Genomic DNA, 16,496 nt, shown 5'->3' with positions numbered 1-16,496 from the left:
CTTAGTCCCTCCCGTGTGCCCCACCGGTCAAATTAGTATATGCATTTGTTTTGATTTGGTTTTTTTTATTATTATGAAAACAAAAACAATCAAATCAAAACAAATACATACTAATTTGACAGTTACAATCAGGTGATCTTTTGTTTGCAATCCCAGTGACGTCATAATATGTGGGAATAGCACACCTATGTTTTTTCCTTCCATCATGAGCACAGTTCTAATTTTTTTCAGTAGTTTGGTTTGGATCAATCGTATTTGTAATTACTTTTGTATTGGTGTATCGCCGTTTGCAATAACGTAGAGGATACGCGTCCGGTAACCGGACGTGGATAAGGCGTACGGCAATGACGTCATGGGGTTGCGGGAGCCTGGAACGCCTTTACTACAACAATACCACGACCAGCCATCGGTGTTTGTGGTGTAGTGGTTAAGATGCTCGGCTGATATGCAAGAGGTCCAGGGTTCGAGTCCCATTGGTGACTTTAACTTTTTGTCGAAGATTTTGCATTGAATACCATTTATTCTTAACTGTACATCTTTTATTAGAATTTTTGGCATTTATAATTTTTTAATAGAGAAAGAATTTAACCTTAATTCGATTTTTTCATCATCAGCAAGTTTGGTTGGTTAGGTTAGGTTATGACAGTAATTGCCGGACGTCTAATCCACGTCTGGTTACCGGACGGCGGCGGACGTGTATCCTCTGCCTTGCAATAAATAATAAATAAAAATCCGTACTCAATCCCAATCCAATCCAGTCCTAATTGGAATCGGCTTTATCTGGTCATGTCAGCCCAGCCAGTCAGTCAGCCAAATAGCCATTAGCCAATCAATGGTAATGGTGCCCGTGGGCCGTGGCACGGTGTTTCGTTCGTTTTCGGGTTAACTCTGCTCTTACTGAGACTGTTCTAGTTCTACTGTTGAATCAAAGAAAGTTGAAATTGAAAGCTTTTAGCTTAGCTGGCTTAGCTTAGGCTTAGGCGAAGACTCAAGTCAAGATTATTTATTACTTGATCTGTTTCTACTATTTTCAGTAGATATTGTTATTCACTTGTAACACCATAAGAATCTTCTTTAAGAGCCTGCCTGAAAGTTAATTATTCCATCACATTTACGGAAGCTGCAAAATGAATTCCATTGAAGGTAGGACCAATGTAGAAAATGTAGTCAAGGCTAGTTCTAGGTTACTGTCAGAATTTCCTTTTGTTCACAGATAAAGTAACATATTGTAACAATTATATCGAGTAGTAATGGTTTATTTTGATTACCAACCCTTACTTATTTAAGTTATTTAGGCTATTTTCCAACAGCATAAGTTAACTTAGCCACTTTACAAGGAAAAAAATACATTCACAACTTGAAATGACAGAAATAAATAGGCCTAGGCCTAGCAGGCCTAAATAGTTACAGTAACAAATGATTAGTAACAATATACATATATACTTATATATATATTATACATGTAACTTATTATACACCTATCTTAATAAATGGCTCAGTGCATCATTATAACTTGTGTGAACCTGGCAATAACTCGGCAACAAGTAGTGTGCGCGCCTTAAAAAATCCATTGCTGGCTGTTTTCCGGAAAAATATGGCCGCGAACCACATTACCGATAACAGAGGACACTCTAACGGACATCACAGTATCAATATCATGTACCTGGGTAGTATTTTTACCACCTTAATCCAAATAAAAGGTACTTACAGTTTCTTAACGCTCCGAGTGTTAAGCGTATCAACGCACAACACACCCGCCGTGGTGTTAACTTATGTGTCGCTTTTGCAACACACAAACATCGTTTACGGCGAAGGCTCTGGGTCTGACTGAATCAGATTGAACTGGATCGAGATTGGTATCGTTGTTTTCGGCAGATTCTTAGCTTTCTCCTGATGTCTGTTTCTAGACGCTTTTCATTTTAGTTCCGAAAATATTGTAGCATTATAAGAAGGTTTTGAAGGGCTGGTTGATGATCCTGAAGAAGCAGGTAGGTAGTGATATTGATGTAAATCATCGGCCAGATTCCTAGCTATGGTTAGGCTATGCATTCTTAGCTAGGTAACGCTAAATGCTAAATGTACAAAATCTGTTTTTCTTCACCCATAACTTATTTATTTGCAAATTTAAGTTACTTCCTTACATTATTATATTTTGGTAATCCTTATAAAATTTAAAACAAAGTGGCCATTTTAAAATATTTGTAGGCCTAGACTTCTAAATTATAAAAATTTATTGAGCGCAAATAAAAGTTTTTTTTCACTTAAGTTATTTTATAATTTTTTAGAAATGTTACCCCCACAAAAATTGTAGAAACATTTTTTTGTAATGTTTTATATATAGGTATTACATTGAAGCCCATAATTTCCCAAACAAAATGATATATAAAACAGTATACTTTACATTGTTTTTAAGTTTCTAAGATAAGTTACATTTTAATGAAACCCTACAATTGTGCAATAAATGGGTGGACATTAATACCATTACTATGGTGCTAAAAACATGCTCTATAGGCTAATAATTCTGTATCCAAATAGGTAGGCTACACACACACACATGTATATATTTTTTTTATCTTTGATTAACCTACCAAGATAATAGGAAGATGTATGGAAAAATTATATGCAAGTAACTTTTATTTAGCCTAAAAGTGTGATGTCAGTGTTATATATTCTAAAAGATTTGATTTCAACAATAAGTTAGGCCTACTTTTAAGATTTGTTTTTTTCTGATTTAGATACACCGATGAGTCCAACACAAGAAGATCAAGGAGAAGCAAGTGATGATGATAGACAGTCTGTGGTTTCAACATCGTCCAGAAGATCTCGTGCTTCAAACAAATCAGGCTCCGCATCCCCAGCAGCAAATAGATCAAGGTCGAATTCTGGATCATATGGTGGTTCCCAGGCATCGAAGTCCAAGTCTCGCTCTCCTTCTGGTCCAAGATCCCCATCTCCAGCACATTCACAGTCAAACGCAGGTTCAAGACACTCTTCAAGATCATCAAGTGTTACGTCTCGTCAATCACGTTCAAAGTCCAGAGAGAGATCTATATCTCCAGTAAAGAGGAATTCAAAGGATAAAGAACGTTCAAAGTCAAGATCACGTTCTCGATCTGTATCCAGAGCTAAATCAGGATCTCGTTCTCGATCCGTTTCACCAGCAAGATCAAGGTCACAATCAAGAGCCAGGTCTGGTTCACGATCTAGATCTGTATCTCGCGCAAAATCAGACTCAAGATCTCGATCTGGGTCTAGAGCTAAATCAGGTTCAAGATCTCGTTCAGGTTCACGAGCTAAATCAGGTTCAAGATCTCGATCAGGCTCACGAGCAAAATCTGGTTCAAGATCTAGATCAGGTTCACCTGCTGGCTTGAGATCGGCATCTAGAGCTAAATCAGGTTCAAGATCTCGGTCTGGTTCACGAGTCAAATCAGGTTCAAGATCTCGGTCAGGTTCTCGAGCAAAATCAGGTTCAAGATCTCGTTCAGGTTCACGAGCTAAATCAGGTTCAAGATCTCGATCAGGCTCACGAGCAAAATCTGGCTCAAGATCTCGATCAGGCTCACGAGCAAAATCTGGTTCTAGATCTAGATCAGGCTCACGAGCAAAATCTGGTTCTAGATCTAGATCAGGCTCACGAGCAAAATCTGGTTCTAGATCTAGATCTGGTTCACGGGTAAAATCCAGGTCAAGATCAAGATCTCCAAGAGCAAAATCTGGTTCAAGATCAAGATCAGGATCACGAGCAAAATCTGGATCCAGATCACGGTCAGGATCAAGAGCTAAGTCTCGATCAAGATCAGGATCACGAGCTAAATCAGGTTCCAGGTCACGTTCCGGTTCAAGAGCTAGATCACGATCAGGATCAAGGGATAAATTAAGGTCAAGATCTGGATCCAGAGCTAAGTCAGGTTCAAGATCAAGATCGGTGTCCAGAGCCAGATCCCGATCCCGTTCCCGATCAAGATCCAGATCTGGTAGTAGATCTCGTTCAGGTTCTCGAGCAAGAAGCGATGAAGGTAAGTTAACTTTTACTTAATTAAAAATACTGTATTGCAAGCTGGGATTAGTAAAAAGAAAACTTAAATTTTTTTAAGATTTTGTAAGCAAAAACAGTACAGAGATTGGTTAGTTCAAAATTTGAAGTAGGCTAACCCTATTGATTTAAATTGCTATAGCCTACTATCCTTATTTTTTTAAATTAACACAAGCTGTTGGAGCGTCCTAGACGTACGGGAATTGAGTGGTCCGTGAATTAAAACATGTGGTCATTGTTATTTTTCCCAACCTTTTTTCAAAAAGTTGACTAGTAAAATAATTTCCATAAGCTTTCTTTTGAAGTGAATCGTAAACATCAATGGTTATAGAATCTTACTTATTTCCTATAATCAATGACAAAATCACAGAGTAAATAAACTAACCTCATAGTTATAGAATATTTTTATATTCAACCAGCTGTTAGTTAAAACACATTATATCGCACTAAAAAACCTAAATAATTCTCCATGTACATTTATTAAAATGTACCCATTAAAAATTTCAGTTCTGCATAGCTTGACAATCGAGTTAGTGAGGTTTACTGTAGGCTAGGTATTTTGTACAACACTATTTTATCTGCCGTATTTAGAATGGAATCATTCCATACCTATCATATCCTTGTTCTTCATATTCTTAATGTGTTCTTTTTGTGTTGTTTGTATAAACAGAGGTAATTGAAGAACGCAGATCAGTTGTAGACAGTGAATCAGAAGATGAAAACAAGAATGATTTAAAAGGTAATTAATTTTTTTCATTTATTTTTTTGGTAAATCTACTGTATTAAAACAAAACATCTAGCCTATTCCTCTTTTAAAAAGAATACTATATCACTTCTTAAGAAATATAAAAAGTACATCATTGCTATTTGTCTAATAAAGTAGACCGTAAGTATTACAAAAATATATATATAAAAACACAATAGGCCGATGTAATTTACAATTTTCATATTTTTTTTGTATCTTTACATGCACTGCAGGTATTTATCTCAAAACAGACTTTTTTGTGTTGTGCTGTATGTCAAAAGTTGCTGGCATTTAAAATATGAACTTATTTTCAAAAGCAAGGAGGGAAGCATCCAACCATACATTAACTACTTCAGTTGTTTGTACTGAGTATTTAAAGGCTTGGAACCTTTCCAGGCAAGTTTGGCAGGTATGGGGTGGTTAAAAAAATATTGCGAGCAATCGGTTGAAGTGGGTCGGAAATATAGCCTGACCTGGATGGATTTTTAGTTCTACTTTAGCTGTATTTTTGCTATCCTCGCAATAACTGCTGTTACAGAAAAGACGTATGTAATCCAATATTTTACATTATTTGGCACTGTCGTCAACAAGCTAAATTAACGAGTATCTACTGTACCAAGTGCTTTTTTCCATTTGTGTAGAGCATTGACATCTCTCATACTCCTTTCTATAGAGAATCGAAAGCCAAACAAAAGAAGTATGGAAGACGAGTCAGATGACGAAGCTCGGGTGGCTACCAAAGGAAAGAAGAAGAAGTCAGCCGTATTGTCTGAGTCGGAAGATGAGGACGACGGAGGAGAGAAGAGAAAGCGAGCTGTACTTTCTGACTCCGAGGGTGAAGAGGATACCCCAAAGGTGCAGTAGTTTGGTGTAGTAACATAGTTATGGAAAGACAAAAGATCTTGAGGTTGGCTAACAGAAAGTTGGGTATTGGAATCAGCTTGTGATTTTCTACTCATAACTTATGTAGCCTACTTGAAAATATTATGTGTTTCAAATTTAGAGAACAAAGTAAGCTTTTTTAAAACAAAACATTTTGAACTCGTTTTTAATTTGTTAAAAAAAACATACCAGGGTAAAAGTATTAAAAATATACCTGTGGTAACACTTGGTTATTTTTTAAGTGACTTAATAATATTATTTTAATCTTGTGAGTCTTCAATCAGGGCCTGACGATGATCAGAGTGACTGGTCAAACTTCATCTTAGTAACTTCTTTTATTCATATTTATTTAATAACATCTTTTATGCATATTTATTTAGTAACATCTTTTATGTAGCCTATATTTGTAAATGTTTACAGTACAAGTTAAAATATGGAAAAGTGTTGAAGACGTATGTTATTCATAATATTATTCAACAGCCGATATATATCATCACTGTTTTACAGAAAGTGAAACGAAAGATTGGATCGGACTCAGAAGACGAAGGTGTACAGGAAGAGGGGAGAGGAAGTGAGAAGGAAGAAGAGGGAGAAGAGAAGCCACCAGAAGAAGGGGAAGGGGCAGAAGGCGGGGAAGGCAGAGAGGCAGCCGTGTTGCCTAACATATCTGACGAGGACTCGGATAATGATAGGCCTAGCAACAGGTTAGTCTGGGCTGTCAAACATGTTTAAGTTGAATGGTCATAGTTAACACCCCTGCTGCAGCAATCCTGACTAAACAATTGATGTGCATATCGACCTATGCTTAGTTTTATGATTTTCTTCTGACTTCTTGCGAGCGCCCCCCTGAGGAGGTAGGTAGGCCCTAGCGTATTATAGCATTGAAAAATAATAATAAATTAATCTTTGGACAGCTGTCAATTTTGTCTCGGTTGTCAGTTTGAGTTTGTGTTTGTGGCATTGTATTTTACTAACAAAGACCTTTAATTTGATGTGTATATCAACCTATGTTTAAATTTAAGATTTTCTTATGACTCCTTGCCCCTCTGAGGAAGAAGGATCACGAACAGATTGCATTTTTGGCTTCTGGGGACATAAAACGTAAATCAGGAATCAGGACTGCCAGTTAATTGAGTGCTATGCTTGCTTCACTTGCATGGATTTTCATTAATGGAGATTTTAAATGGGATACAGAAACGGTGTTGCTCACTTAAAAACCACGTCCAAATTGCTATGGTTATCGTTATATGAATAAAAATTAAAACAGTTGGTTTTTGGCCTCTAAAAAAATCGAATAACATGATGATTCAGAACTTTACCAGGACTTTATATTGTGAAAAGATTCTACATTATGAAAACAGTTTCATTCTTTACTTTATACCATTGAATCTCTTATACTTACATGATTATGCAACAGCCAAACATGAGTAATACTTGTGACAATGTCCATTATCGTTTAATCCCATGACCTTTAATGTTTAATTTACTCAAACAGTGTTTGAGGTAAGTTATGTGTGAAGTTTGTCATAGTTTTGCTTCCATTCGTAGGGACGCTGGAGCTTCTGACTTTGAGTTGATGCTTTTGAAGAAGAAGGAGGAAAGCTCAAAACGCAGGAAAAGGAAAGACATTGACCTCATTAATGATAATGATGACATCATCGCTCAATTATTGTCGGACATGAAAAATGCTGCTGAGGTAAACTGGCTTTGTTTTTAGGTTTTGTTTCAAATGCTGATGTTTATTTATAGTCCTCGCCACCCTAAGTTGAGGCAGCCCAAGGCCGCATGGCGTATATCTAGTGCGGCCTTAGGCTGCCTCAACTTAGGGTGGCGAGTACTATAAAGGTTTTCCAACTTGAATGTGATTGTATCATTCTAATTCCAATTTAAATTTGTCTGCCTCATAATTCTGTATCAATTAATGTTGACAAGATCAAACATTTGTTCAAATTGTTGTCATTGTAAAAGTTTTTATTTTAGTAGAATTTCAAACACTAACACTATTAAGGAAGGATTTTGTTTTACTACTTTTATTTTTACTTTTGATAGATATGAGCATCTGGCTATTTTTCCAAGTACACCAGACTTCAGATGATTGCTCAAAATATGTCTACAAAACTACTGACTACTTAACTAATTATTATTATTATTTAATTCCAAATTATCAGATGCCCTATTATACTGTATTGACATATTCATTCTGCCTATTTATCTTTTGATCAATAGCATTACTGTATTTTTTTCTGTTTTGAATGTTTTCTTGTTTCTCAAGGCAAAGTTAAAGTCATCATACCACTTAAAACTTATTTTAGTTAATTAAATGAAAGTCAGCCGTGTGTGGATGATAATTTTTTCCCTGTATTTTATGATTACTAAAGAATGGTTTTAAAACTAGATTTGGTCTATTGTGTATTTTTTCAAACTTGCTAGTAAAATTTTGTTAAATCAAATGGTTGGCATTACAGGAGGACCGCAAGTTGAATCAATTAGGAAAGCCAGCAATCAACAAAATTGCAATGTTGCCCAAGGTAAGGGACTTATCTCACTAGATCTGTTAGGCCGTAACACTTAGGCTATTTTTATAGGGGTTTAAAATGCATTTTGACGTTGGTTCTAACTATTATTATTTGGACGTTTCCAACTTTTCTTGTGTTTAAAATTACACAACGTTTCTGGAGGAGTTCATAAACTTTGTGTAGTTTTAAACACAAGAAACGTTGGAAAAGTACAAATAATGATAGTATCCTAATACTTATTTTTAGAAGAATATTCAAATGTTATGAGATCATTTTAAGTAATTTGAAAATTTATATTTTTAATACTTAGGCCTACATTTGTACAAATGTAAAATATCATGTTTTGGGTGAATAAACCACTTGAAAACATTGAGCCAAATCAATCAAGCAAAGAATATCAAAGCAAAGTTGAACCGATAAAGTGCAAGAACTAACTGTAAACTGTACTGATAATTTAAATATTACTGCAGACATTTTCCATCACAATTAGATAACCAAATTTTAATGATGCTTCCGGATCCGATCCCATCCTCATGTGAGAAAGATCCCAAATTAGCAGACAAAAACTACAAAAACGTCATGTAAACAATTTTTTTACTAATCGAGACAGAAAATGTCACCAATATCCTCTTAAATTACCAAAAATAAGCTTTAAGCAATGAAGTGTACTGATATGGCTCAGTTGGTAGCGTCACAGACTTCGGGCCCAAGGCAGTGATGTCGTGGGTTCTGATCCTGGTCTCTGCCACTAAAATTTATCAGTACAGTTCACCTTCGTACTGTACTGGCTCACCCCTTGCTATGCTGGATACGCACAGATCTGTAGTCTATGTGGACGGGCAAATGCAAGGTTAAAAGAGGCCGCCAACCTCTAAAAAAATATATATATATACATATTTAATTTATATAATTCGTGTTTTATTAAATAAAAAAAGAATATAAAAAAAGGGTAGACTACCCATGTTATTTTATATATTATTTATTATATATACAGGGTGAGTTTTAATTGTCCCCCCCCAACTTTTTTCTACATTTTTTCAAATATCAATTCCAGACCACTTCCAAACATTGTTGGGTAGTAAGTACTTCATTTTTACAAGGTGGTCATTTCCGGCCGCCATCTTGGATCCGCCATATTGGATGCAAAATATTTTTTTCAAATGTAAAGGTGGGGTTGTGACCCATTATTTCGAACTTGATTTTTACCCTGATTACAATGCCGCAAACCGTTTTTAAAAATCTTGATTCATTCTAAAGTTATGAGGCCTTTTTAAAACTTTATTTTAGCCCATTTTAACATTGTGCATTTACAAACTAAGACCATAATCTCAAAATAGTGCTACATAAAGAGAAGTATACACTACCAGTTATTGTAAAACTATTTTCACTTATTTATGACTGATGTATTTTTTTCGGCCGCCATCTTGGATCCGCCATTTTGAAATGGGATAAATTATTTTAAATATGAAGTGTGTGTTGTGACACATCATTTCGAACTACTTTTTTAAGCTAAACTCAATGCCGCTATCCATTTTTTGTTATCAAGTTTTATTTATGAAACATTGCAATATTTTTGTTAAAAATGTTAATATTTCAAAATCAAAATATGAAAATGAAAAATGGATCATGGAATTGACGACAGCTTAAAAAAGTAATCCGAAATGATGGGTCACAACACCCCTTTTATATTTAAAATAATTTATCACATTTCAAAATGGCAGATCCAAGATGGCGGCCGAAAAAATACATCATTCATAACCAAGTGGAAATAGGTTGGCAATGACTGGTAGTGTATACTTATCTTTATCTAGCACTATTTTGAGATTATGGTCTTAGTTTGTAAATGCACAATGTTAAAATGGGCTAAAAATAAAGTTTTAAAAGGTCCTCATAACTTTGGTATGAATCAAGATTTTTTTAAACTGTTTGCGGCATTGTAATCAGGGTAAAAATCTAGTTCGAAATAATGGGTCACAACCCCACCTTTACATTTGAAAAAAATATTTTGCATCCAAGATATGCACCATCCAAGAGATGCGGATCCAAGATGGCGGCCGGAAATGACCACCTAGTCAAAATGAAGTACTTACTACCCAACAATGTTTGGAAGTGGTCTGGGATTGATATTTGAAAAAATGTAGAAAAAAGTTGGGGGGGGGGGACAATTAAAACTCACCCTGTATATAATTTTAGTGGAAGGACAAACCAATGACATTGCTGCATTAGTTTCTCAGTCTGCCACAACCTCACCTTAGATTTCTGTGAGGATAGCAGGCTTACCTGAATGGTCCAATTTGGTCCCAGAAACACATACCATACACTATACCCAAGTATAGATTTTTTTACTGTTACTAACAGCATTTCCAACTATAGAAGGTATGAATTGAAGAGAGTTTGTCTTCCTAATCTTTGGCTTGCCACAGGTAATGAGTCAACTGAAGAAGCATGATCTTCAGTTGGCCTTCATCGAGCACAATGTACTGAGTGTGCTGACAGATTGGCTTGCTCCTATGCCTGACAGGAGTCTGCCTTCGCTGAGGATTAGAGATAGTGTTCTGCGATTGCTGAAGGAGGTGAGTCAGTGACTCAAATATACAATGACTGCTGAGTCATTGAGTGAAACAATCATATGGCTCTGTAACAGTGTAAAGAGAAATTTCTTACAGCTTTTTTTCAAACTTTGTATATCATAAATTAGTTATACATTTAGTAAATTTATAAACTTCCCCAAAATCAACAAAAACTTTGTGTAAGACAGATTACTTCTTTATCTCTACTTTAAATTTTCAAAAAAATGTACGCTAGGTCCTATTTCATTATTAGGCTGTAGACTTATCTTCTGATCATTTTTATATCAACAAATCAACACCTAAAAATTATTGTTCAAAGGTTTATTCCAGACATTTTCCATCACAGTGGTAAAATAAATGATATACAACGTTTCGGAATCTTGAATCTGATCTTGTCCTCAGGTGAAAAAACTTAACTAGGCTAACACATTAAACCTAAGACCTAGGGCCTAAGAAATTATTTAGTAAAGATGGCTTTTGGCCAGATTTTTCGGATTTTGTGTTGAGTAGGATGAACGACAGGATTACTTTACTGATAGAGAAAAAACTAGCTGAAAGCATGTTACATAGCAATTAATTTTTTCTGGCCTACAACTATAATAGTTTCCAATAACTCAAAGCTCAATGTGTTTTCCTGTGTGTGTTTCATACGTACTTTTAACTATTTTATCAGTAAAGAAAGCCTAATGTTCGTGTTCTCCAGGAGCAAATTCTCAGTACCAAAGTAAGCTGCCTCATCTTATCATTCTTCCAAATGCGTCCAGTTTGGAGAAAGCCAGAAAAAAAATTGTTTACTACAATGACGAGGCTAGAGAGCCCGACCAATTTAGTGCAAAGTGAACCAAATTTTATATTTTCCCTCTTAGTCTGTGATTATAAGGTTTGTATTATATTTAAATAAATAATCTAATTCTTCAAAAACTTTTGTTATTTAAATTGGTTGTTGTTGCTAATTGTGTCTATTTCCCAGTTCCCACGAGTAGACCAGTCAACATTGAAACACTCTGGGATTGGTAAAGCTGTAATGTATCTGTACAAACACCCCAAAGAGACTAAGGAGAACAAAGACTTGGCTGGACGGTTGATCAATGAATGGGTCAGACCTATCTTCAACCTATCTACAGACTTTAAAGGTAATTAATGTGTTACTATTTTTTCCTCTTTCCAATGTCATCCTATGAGATTTGGTGCCTAGATTTAGAATTGGTCATGGAGAAATTTCACATTTCATGAATTTTAATTTATAATTTATTGCTGGTTGGACCTGATTTGTATAAAATGTTTATGCAGTAGAATGCTACTTCAGAGTTCCATGTATCTTGGAATTTTGAATGTCCTGGAAGTCCTGGAACAGAACATAAACTTGACCTTTCGTCCTAAATCTAAATGTTTTGCCCTGGAGTTTCATAAATTGTCTTGAAATTTTTAATGAATTTTTACCTCACAGTATTTTTTTCTCAAAATGTAGATTTTTGTTTTGTCAGATTTAAGTTATTAGTTTCATATTGCAAACCAATGTCTACAATGTAGTTTGTTAGCATGTAGTTGGCTGTTACAGTAGACTCCCTCTTATCCGGACACCTTTTAACCGGACTACACTCGGCGGAAATGACATCTCTTTAACCGGACAATTTTTATCAGCACATCGGAATAACCGGACTAGATCGGCAGGAAGTGGGTGGTATTGAAACGACTGTTCTCGTGGGAAAGATTTGAAACCAGTGATTACGTGTAAATACAATGCTCTCCTAAAAGTCAAATACTGTATACAGTATGCATTTAAATGGTCCGTTTTAACGAGTTTTTGGGGACGTCGCTTTGCCGGAAAAACTGTTATCCGGACTGGTCGAAAACCATTCATTGAATCCAGAGAGATACCTCAATGGACTTTTTGACTTACATAATGGATTTAATTGATCCCAAGTACAATAATGTTTAAAGCTGTAAATTAAAATAACCATCATCTAGGTCAGGATCCTGGAGATTCTATGGCTATTGAATTATACTGTACTCGAGTTTTGATTACCGGGAAAAATACCTTAAATCAGTGTTGTATAAGACTGGGAAACTTACATTTTTAAATCATCGTCACCAATAGCCTACAATCGAGGACTCCACTCTTTAAAGGGCATTTCGATGACTTTTGGAATCAAGTAAATAATCACAACTGCAGTGGGTGATCTACTTGAGTTTTGGTAACCGGGAAAAATACTGTAAATCAGTGTTGTAAAAGACTGGGTAAATTAAATTTTTAAATCATTGTCACCAATAGCCTACAATTGAGGTTCCCACTCATTAACGGCGTTTAGATGGCTGTTGTATCAAGTAAATAATCACAACTAACTGCAGTGGGTGATCGCGGGTGTTGCTGCGATCCCGGAAGACCTTTACAATTTCGTTGTGATCGTTACGGTGTTTTTTTCTGCTAAACTCGCTTTTCCAATATGTCACTTTCGGTTTTGACTCACCACTATTGCGCTGCCATCATTAGACCATACCTCCAACAGGCCTATGGGCCTTATCTGGCCTGAAGTAGCCTACATGTTGTCTCCATTTCCCGAGCATCCCCAATCTCTTTCAACAGCAAAAAAGCAATGCTCCACACTAGTTTAAGTTTAGTTTAGTTAGAGTTTAAACTAGTTCTAACCTACAAAACAATACATCCCTCACTTTGACACTCCATTCCCACCAAGCTATACTACTCAAATCAAATCCATGTGGCCCTGCGGCACCCTTTATTATGACACATTACACATAAAGTATCCCCTGAAACGACTCAGAAGGTCCACGACAGTCCCCAGAAAACAGTTTATTTGTGTTTGTAAACACCCTTACAGACTTACTCTCACTTTAATGTAGACGAGATGGATACTGCTGTGCGGCTCATGAACATTGACATTGAATCAATAACTCATTGGGCCACAAACAACGGACTTAAACTCAACATTGACAAAACTCAAGCAATGATTGTTGGCTACCCCAGATTAATGACTAAAATAAACTTACTCACTGCACCACGGCTTAGCTTTGACGGAAAAGACCTTATCTACTGCGACAAAGTGAGAAACTTAGGACTCACAATGAACAAACATTTGAATTGGTCTGACCAAGCAAATTCCACTTGTAACAGGGTCTTTGGGACTATTCACACCATCAAACGTTTTGCAGACTACCTTCCACTAAACTTGAAAATCATGTTAGTAAAAACTCTCATCTTGACTCATTTCAACTACTGTGATGTGGTGATCAATGACATGACTAATGAGGTTTCTAGCAGACTTCAGCGAGCGCAGAATTCCTGTATCAGATTCATATTTGGCCTTAGACGATATGACCATGTCACTCCCTATTTCAACCTGCTTTCATTAATGAGGCTAAATGAACTTCGGGAATTTCACACCCTCCGTCTTCTACACTCCATTATCAACAGTAAAATTCCTAAGTATTTATCAGATAACTTCCATTTCATCTCTGACATCAGTACCCGTTCCACTCGTAGAGGCTCTCTTCTTTTATCTACACCAATTCACCGGTCAACAGTTTTTAATAAATCTTTCTTAGTATCTGCAATTCGAATGTGGAATTTTCTTCCTGACCATATAAAATCCATAGAGAACCGTGCAAGGTTTGGGGCAGAGATAAAATCTATGATTTTGAGTAGCAGGCATGAATGAGTCTCTGGCGCTGGTGTGGCGGGTTGTTGGCGGCTTGTGTGAATGGACTTTTTGGGTTTAAATTTAATTTAATTTAATTTCAACATTTTTATAATATGGTACCTTAGATTATTTAATTTTACTTATAAAGTGGATAGTTTATTTATGTTTTTAGAGGTTAAGTGGTAGAGAGGACTTGCTAGTCCTAACTTCGCCTCTTAAATAAAGACATTTTTCATTTCATTTCATTTCATTTCATTTCATTTCACCCTGTATTATCTTGTTTGTGACCTTGTATGATGTTGTGCAGCGATGAGTAGAGAAGAGAGACATCAGCGAGATCTGGAACAGATGCCGGAGAAACGACGAGGCTCTGTAGACGAACCTTCCCCCACCAAGAAGGACCTCAACAAGGCCATCACTGGCGAGGGAACGTGAGTATAATCTGTTTACTCAATGGGGTTTTTGAATGTCCTTGTAGGTCAAAAGAAATATGTCTTCTAAACACTACTCGGTGTACTTACACTTATACTATAGTAAAAACATGAATACACACAATTTGTTCCATTGACATTCGATTTCAACCAGTCATACTAGTCAGTGGGAGGATGAAACCTTTAACTTGAGTTTCTAAGTAAAAAAAAAAACAGTTAGTGTTATTTGAGTTTAAGGCTGTGATGACTCGTCAAATTCAAGAGTCAATGTAAGATCTTAAACATATAATTTATATACTATCTTGTAAATTATAGTAGAAGTGTAAATTAATTATGTTGATGTATTTCAATCCGTTAAGTTGCACCCACATATATTTTAAATGCTAATCAAGAAGTTATGAAGTAGGCTACTCAAACAAAAGTAGCTATTTTAAATTTGTTGTTGAGTTCTACCAATGCTGTTCTTTTCTTTTTACAAGTAATTAAAATGTAAATTCAAAGACAAAAAGTTTGTTTTATGCATATTTTTGTTGCAGTATTTTACGCCCTGGAGACAAAGGTTGGGTTGGAAGAGCCAGAGTTCCGATCCCTTCCAACAAGGATTACGTCGTCAGGCCCAAGTGGAAGAGTGATGTAGACATGAGCAAAGTAAGTAAACTATAGAGGGCAACTTGCTCAGTTAATGTGTACTCAACTTAAATACAAGAGTTGGTTTAAATAAAACTAGCTGTACCCACGGGCTTTGCCCCGTTTAACTTCATAAGTATTCGCATGGCTCAATCACGTCCTGGTTGAAGTTCGTTTGCTACAATAAGTCTTTCCATCAGTTTAACTTGTAGAAAAAGAGAAAAAAATAGTTGTTTAATTTTTTTCCATCCATCAAAATTTGTATCAACAATAGAAAGAAAATATAGTGCATTCATACACTTTCATACTGTACTGAGTGATCCACTTGTAGTACAGGCAATTATTACTGTTTTTACAGCTAATAAGACACATTACAGATACCTAATTGTTTATGGCTAAAAGTCACTGGAAAGCTACAGACTATTCTATTAAGTATCAAATAGAATTAAATTTGTATTAAATATCAATGTTTTTTTCAGACCTCAAAGAAACAAGCTAACAGGTTTGAGAAACACTTGAAGAACTTCATTGATACTAAAAGACTCAGCAAAGCTAGGCGAGCAGTGGAAATATCAATTGAAGGTCGTAAAATGTCTTTGTAGTCTGAGATAAGGCTTCAAAGACTTCGGCTCGTCTGTGATAGCTTGACTCAACAACTATTTTCTTGCGTCTTTACACTTTTAAATATATTTTGATTAAAGTGTAGAATTTAAAATATATTTTGATTGAAGTCTGGATTTAAGGTGAATTATTATTTCTTATACATTAACTAAGATATTTGTAAAATGTATATTAACGTTTGAAATAATTGTAAGCTTTGTATTGTATGAATAGTCTTAGGCTTAATGTAATGATTTGTTTAAATAAACGTTGTAAATAGAAGCTGACGGTTATTTTCCCATTGCTCTTCTGTACAAAGATATAGTTTTGATGTGTTATCCTCAATCCACTTTATCATTTGATGACTAGAGGGAGGGCTTTGGATCTTAAAAAATGTTAAGAACCAAACAATACTGCTCTGAAACTAATCCAT

General features: G+C 35.6%; 1 protein-coding gene across 1 annotated transcript; it reads left to right on the top strand.

The window, feature by feature from the left end:
- Positions 1-957: 957 nt before the first annotated feature.
- Positions 958-16,334, top strand: LOC129001231 (IWS1-like protein). The gene is made up of 12 exons (XM_054428457.1): positions 958-1,143; positions 2,736-4,019; positions 4,707-4,775; positions 5,455-5,636; positions 6,171-6,367; positions 7,212-7,359; positions 8,129-8,191; positions 10,603-10,752; positions 11,720-11,882; positions 14,713-14,836; positions 15,373-15,484; positions 15,943-16,334. Exons 1-12 carry the CDS (start codon positions 1,128-1,130, stop codon positions 16,063-16,065), a joined length of 2,631 nt encoding a protein of 876 aa, XP_054284432.1. The 5' UTR covers positions 958-1,127; the 3' UTR covers positions 16,066-16,334.
- The last annotated feature ends 162 nt before the right edge of the window (positions 16,335-16,496 follow it).

This window comes from Macrosteles quadrilineatus, unplaced genomic scaffold (assembly GCF_028750875.1).
Source record: "Macrosteles quadrilineatus isolate MER2022 unplaced genomic scaffold, UCM_ALF_1.0 Scaffold_8__2_contigs__length_117827958, whole genome shotgun sequence".
NCBI classification, from domain to species: domain Eukaryota; kingdom Metazoa; phylum Arthropoda; class Insecta; order Hemiptera; family Cicadellidae; genus Macrosteles; species Macrosteles quadrilineatus.
This window is presented reverse-complemented; position numbering and strand designations above follow the sequence as displayed.

Excerpts from the sequence above, each read along its gene's own strand:
- LOC129001231 (XM_054428457.1), top strand. Across the intron at positions 10,753-11,719 it reads TTCTGCGATTGCTGAAGGAG|TTCCCACGAGTAGACCAGTC; the intron begins GTGAGTCAGTGA and ends TCTATTTCCCAG. Across the intron at positions 11,883-14,712 it reads CCTATCTACAGACTTTAAAG|CGATGAGTAGAGAAGAGAGA; the intron begins GTAATTAATGTG and ends GATGTTGTGCAG.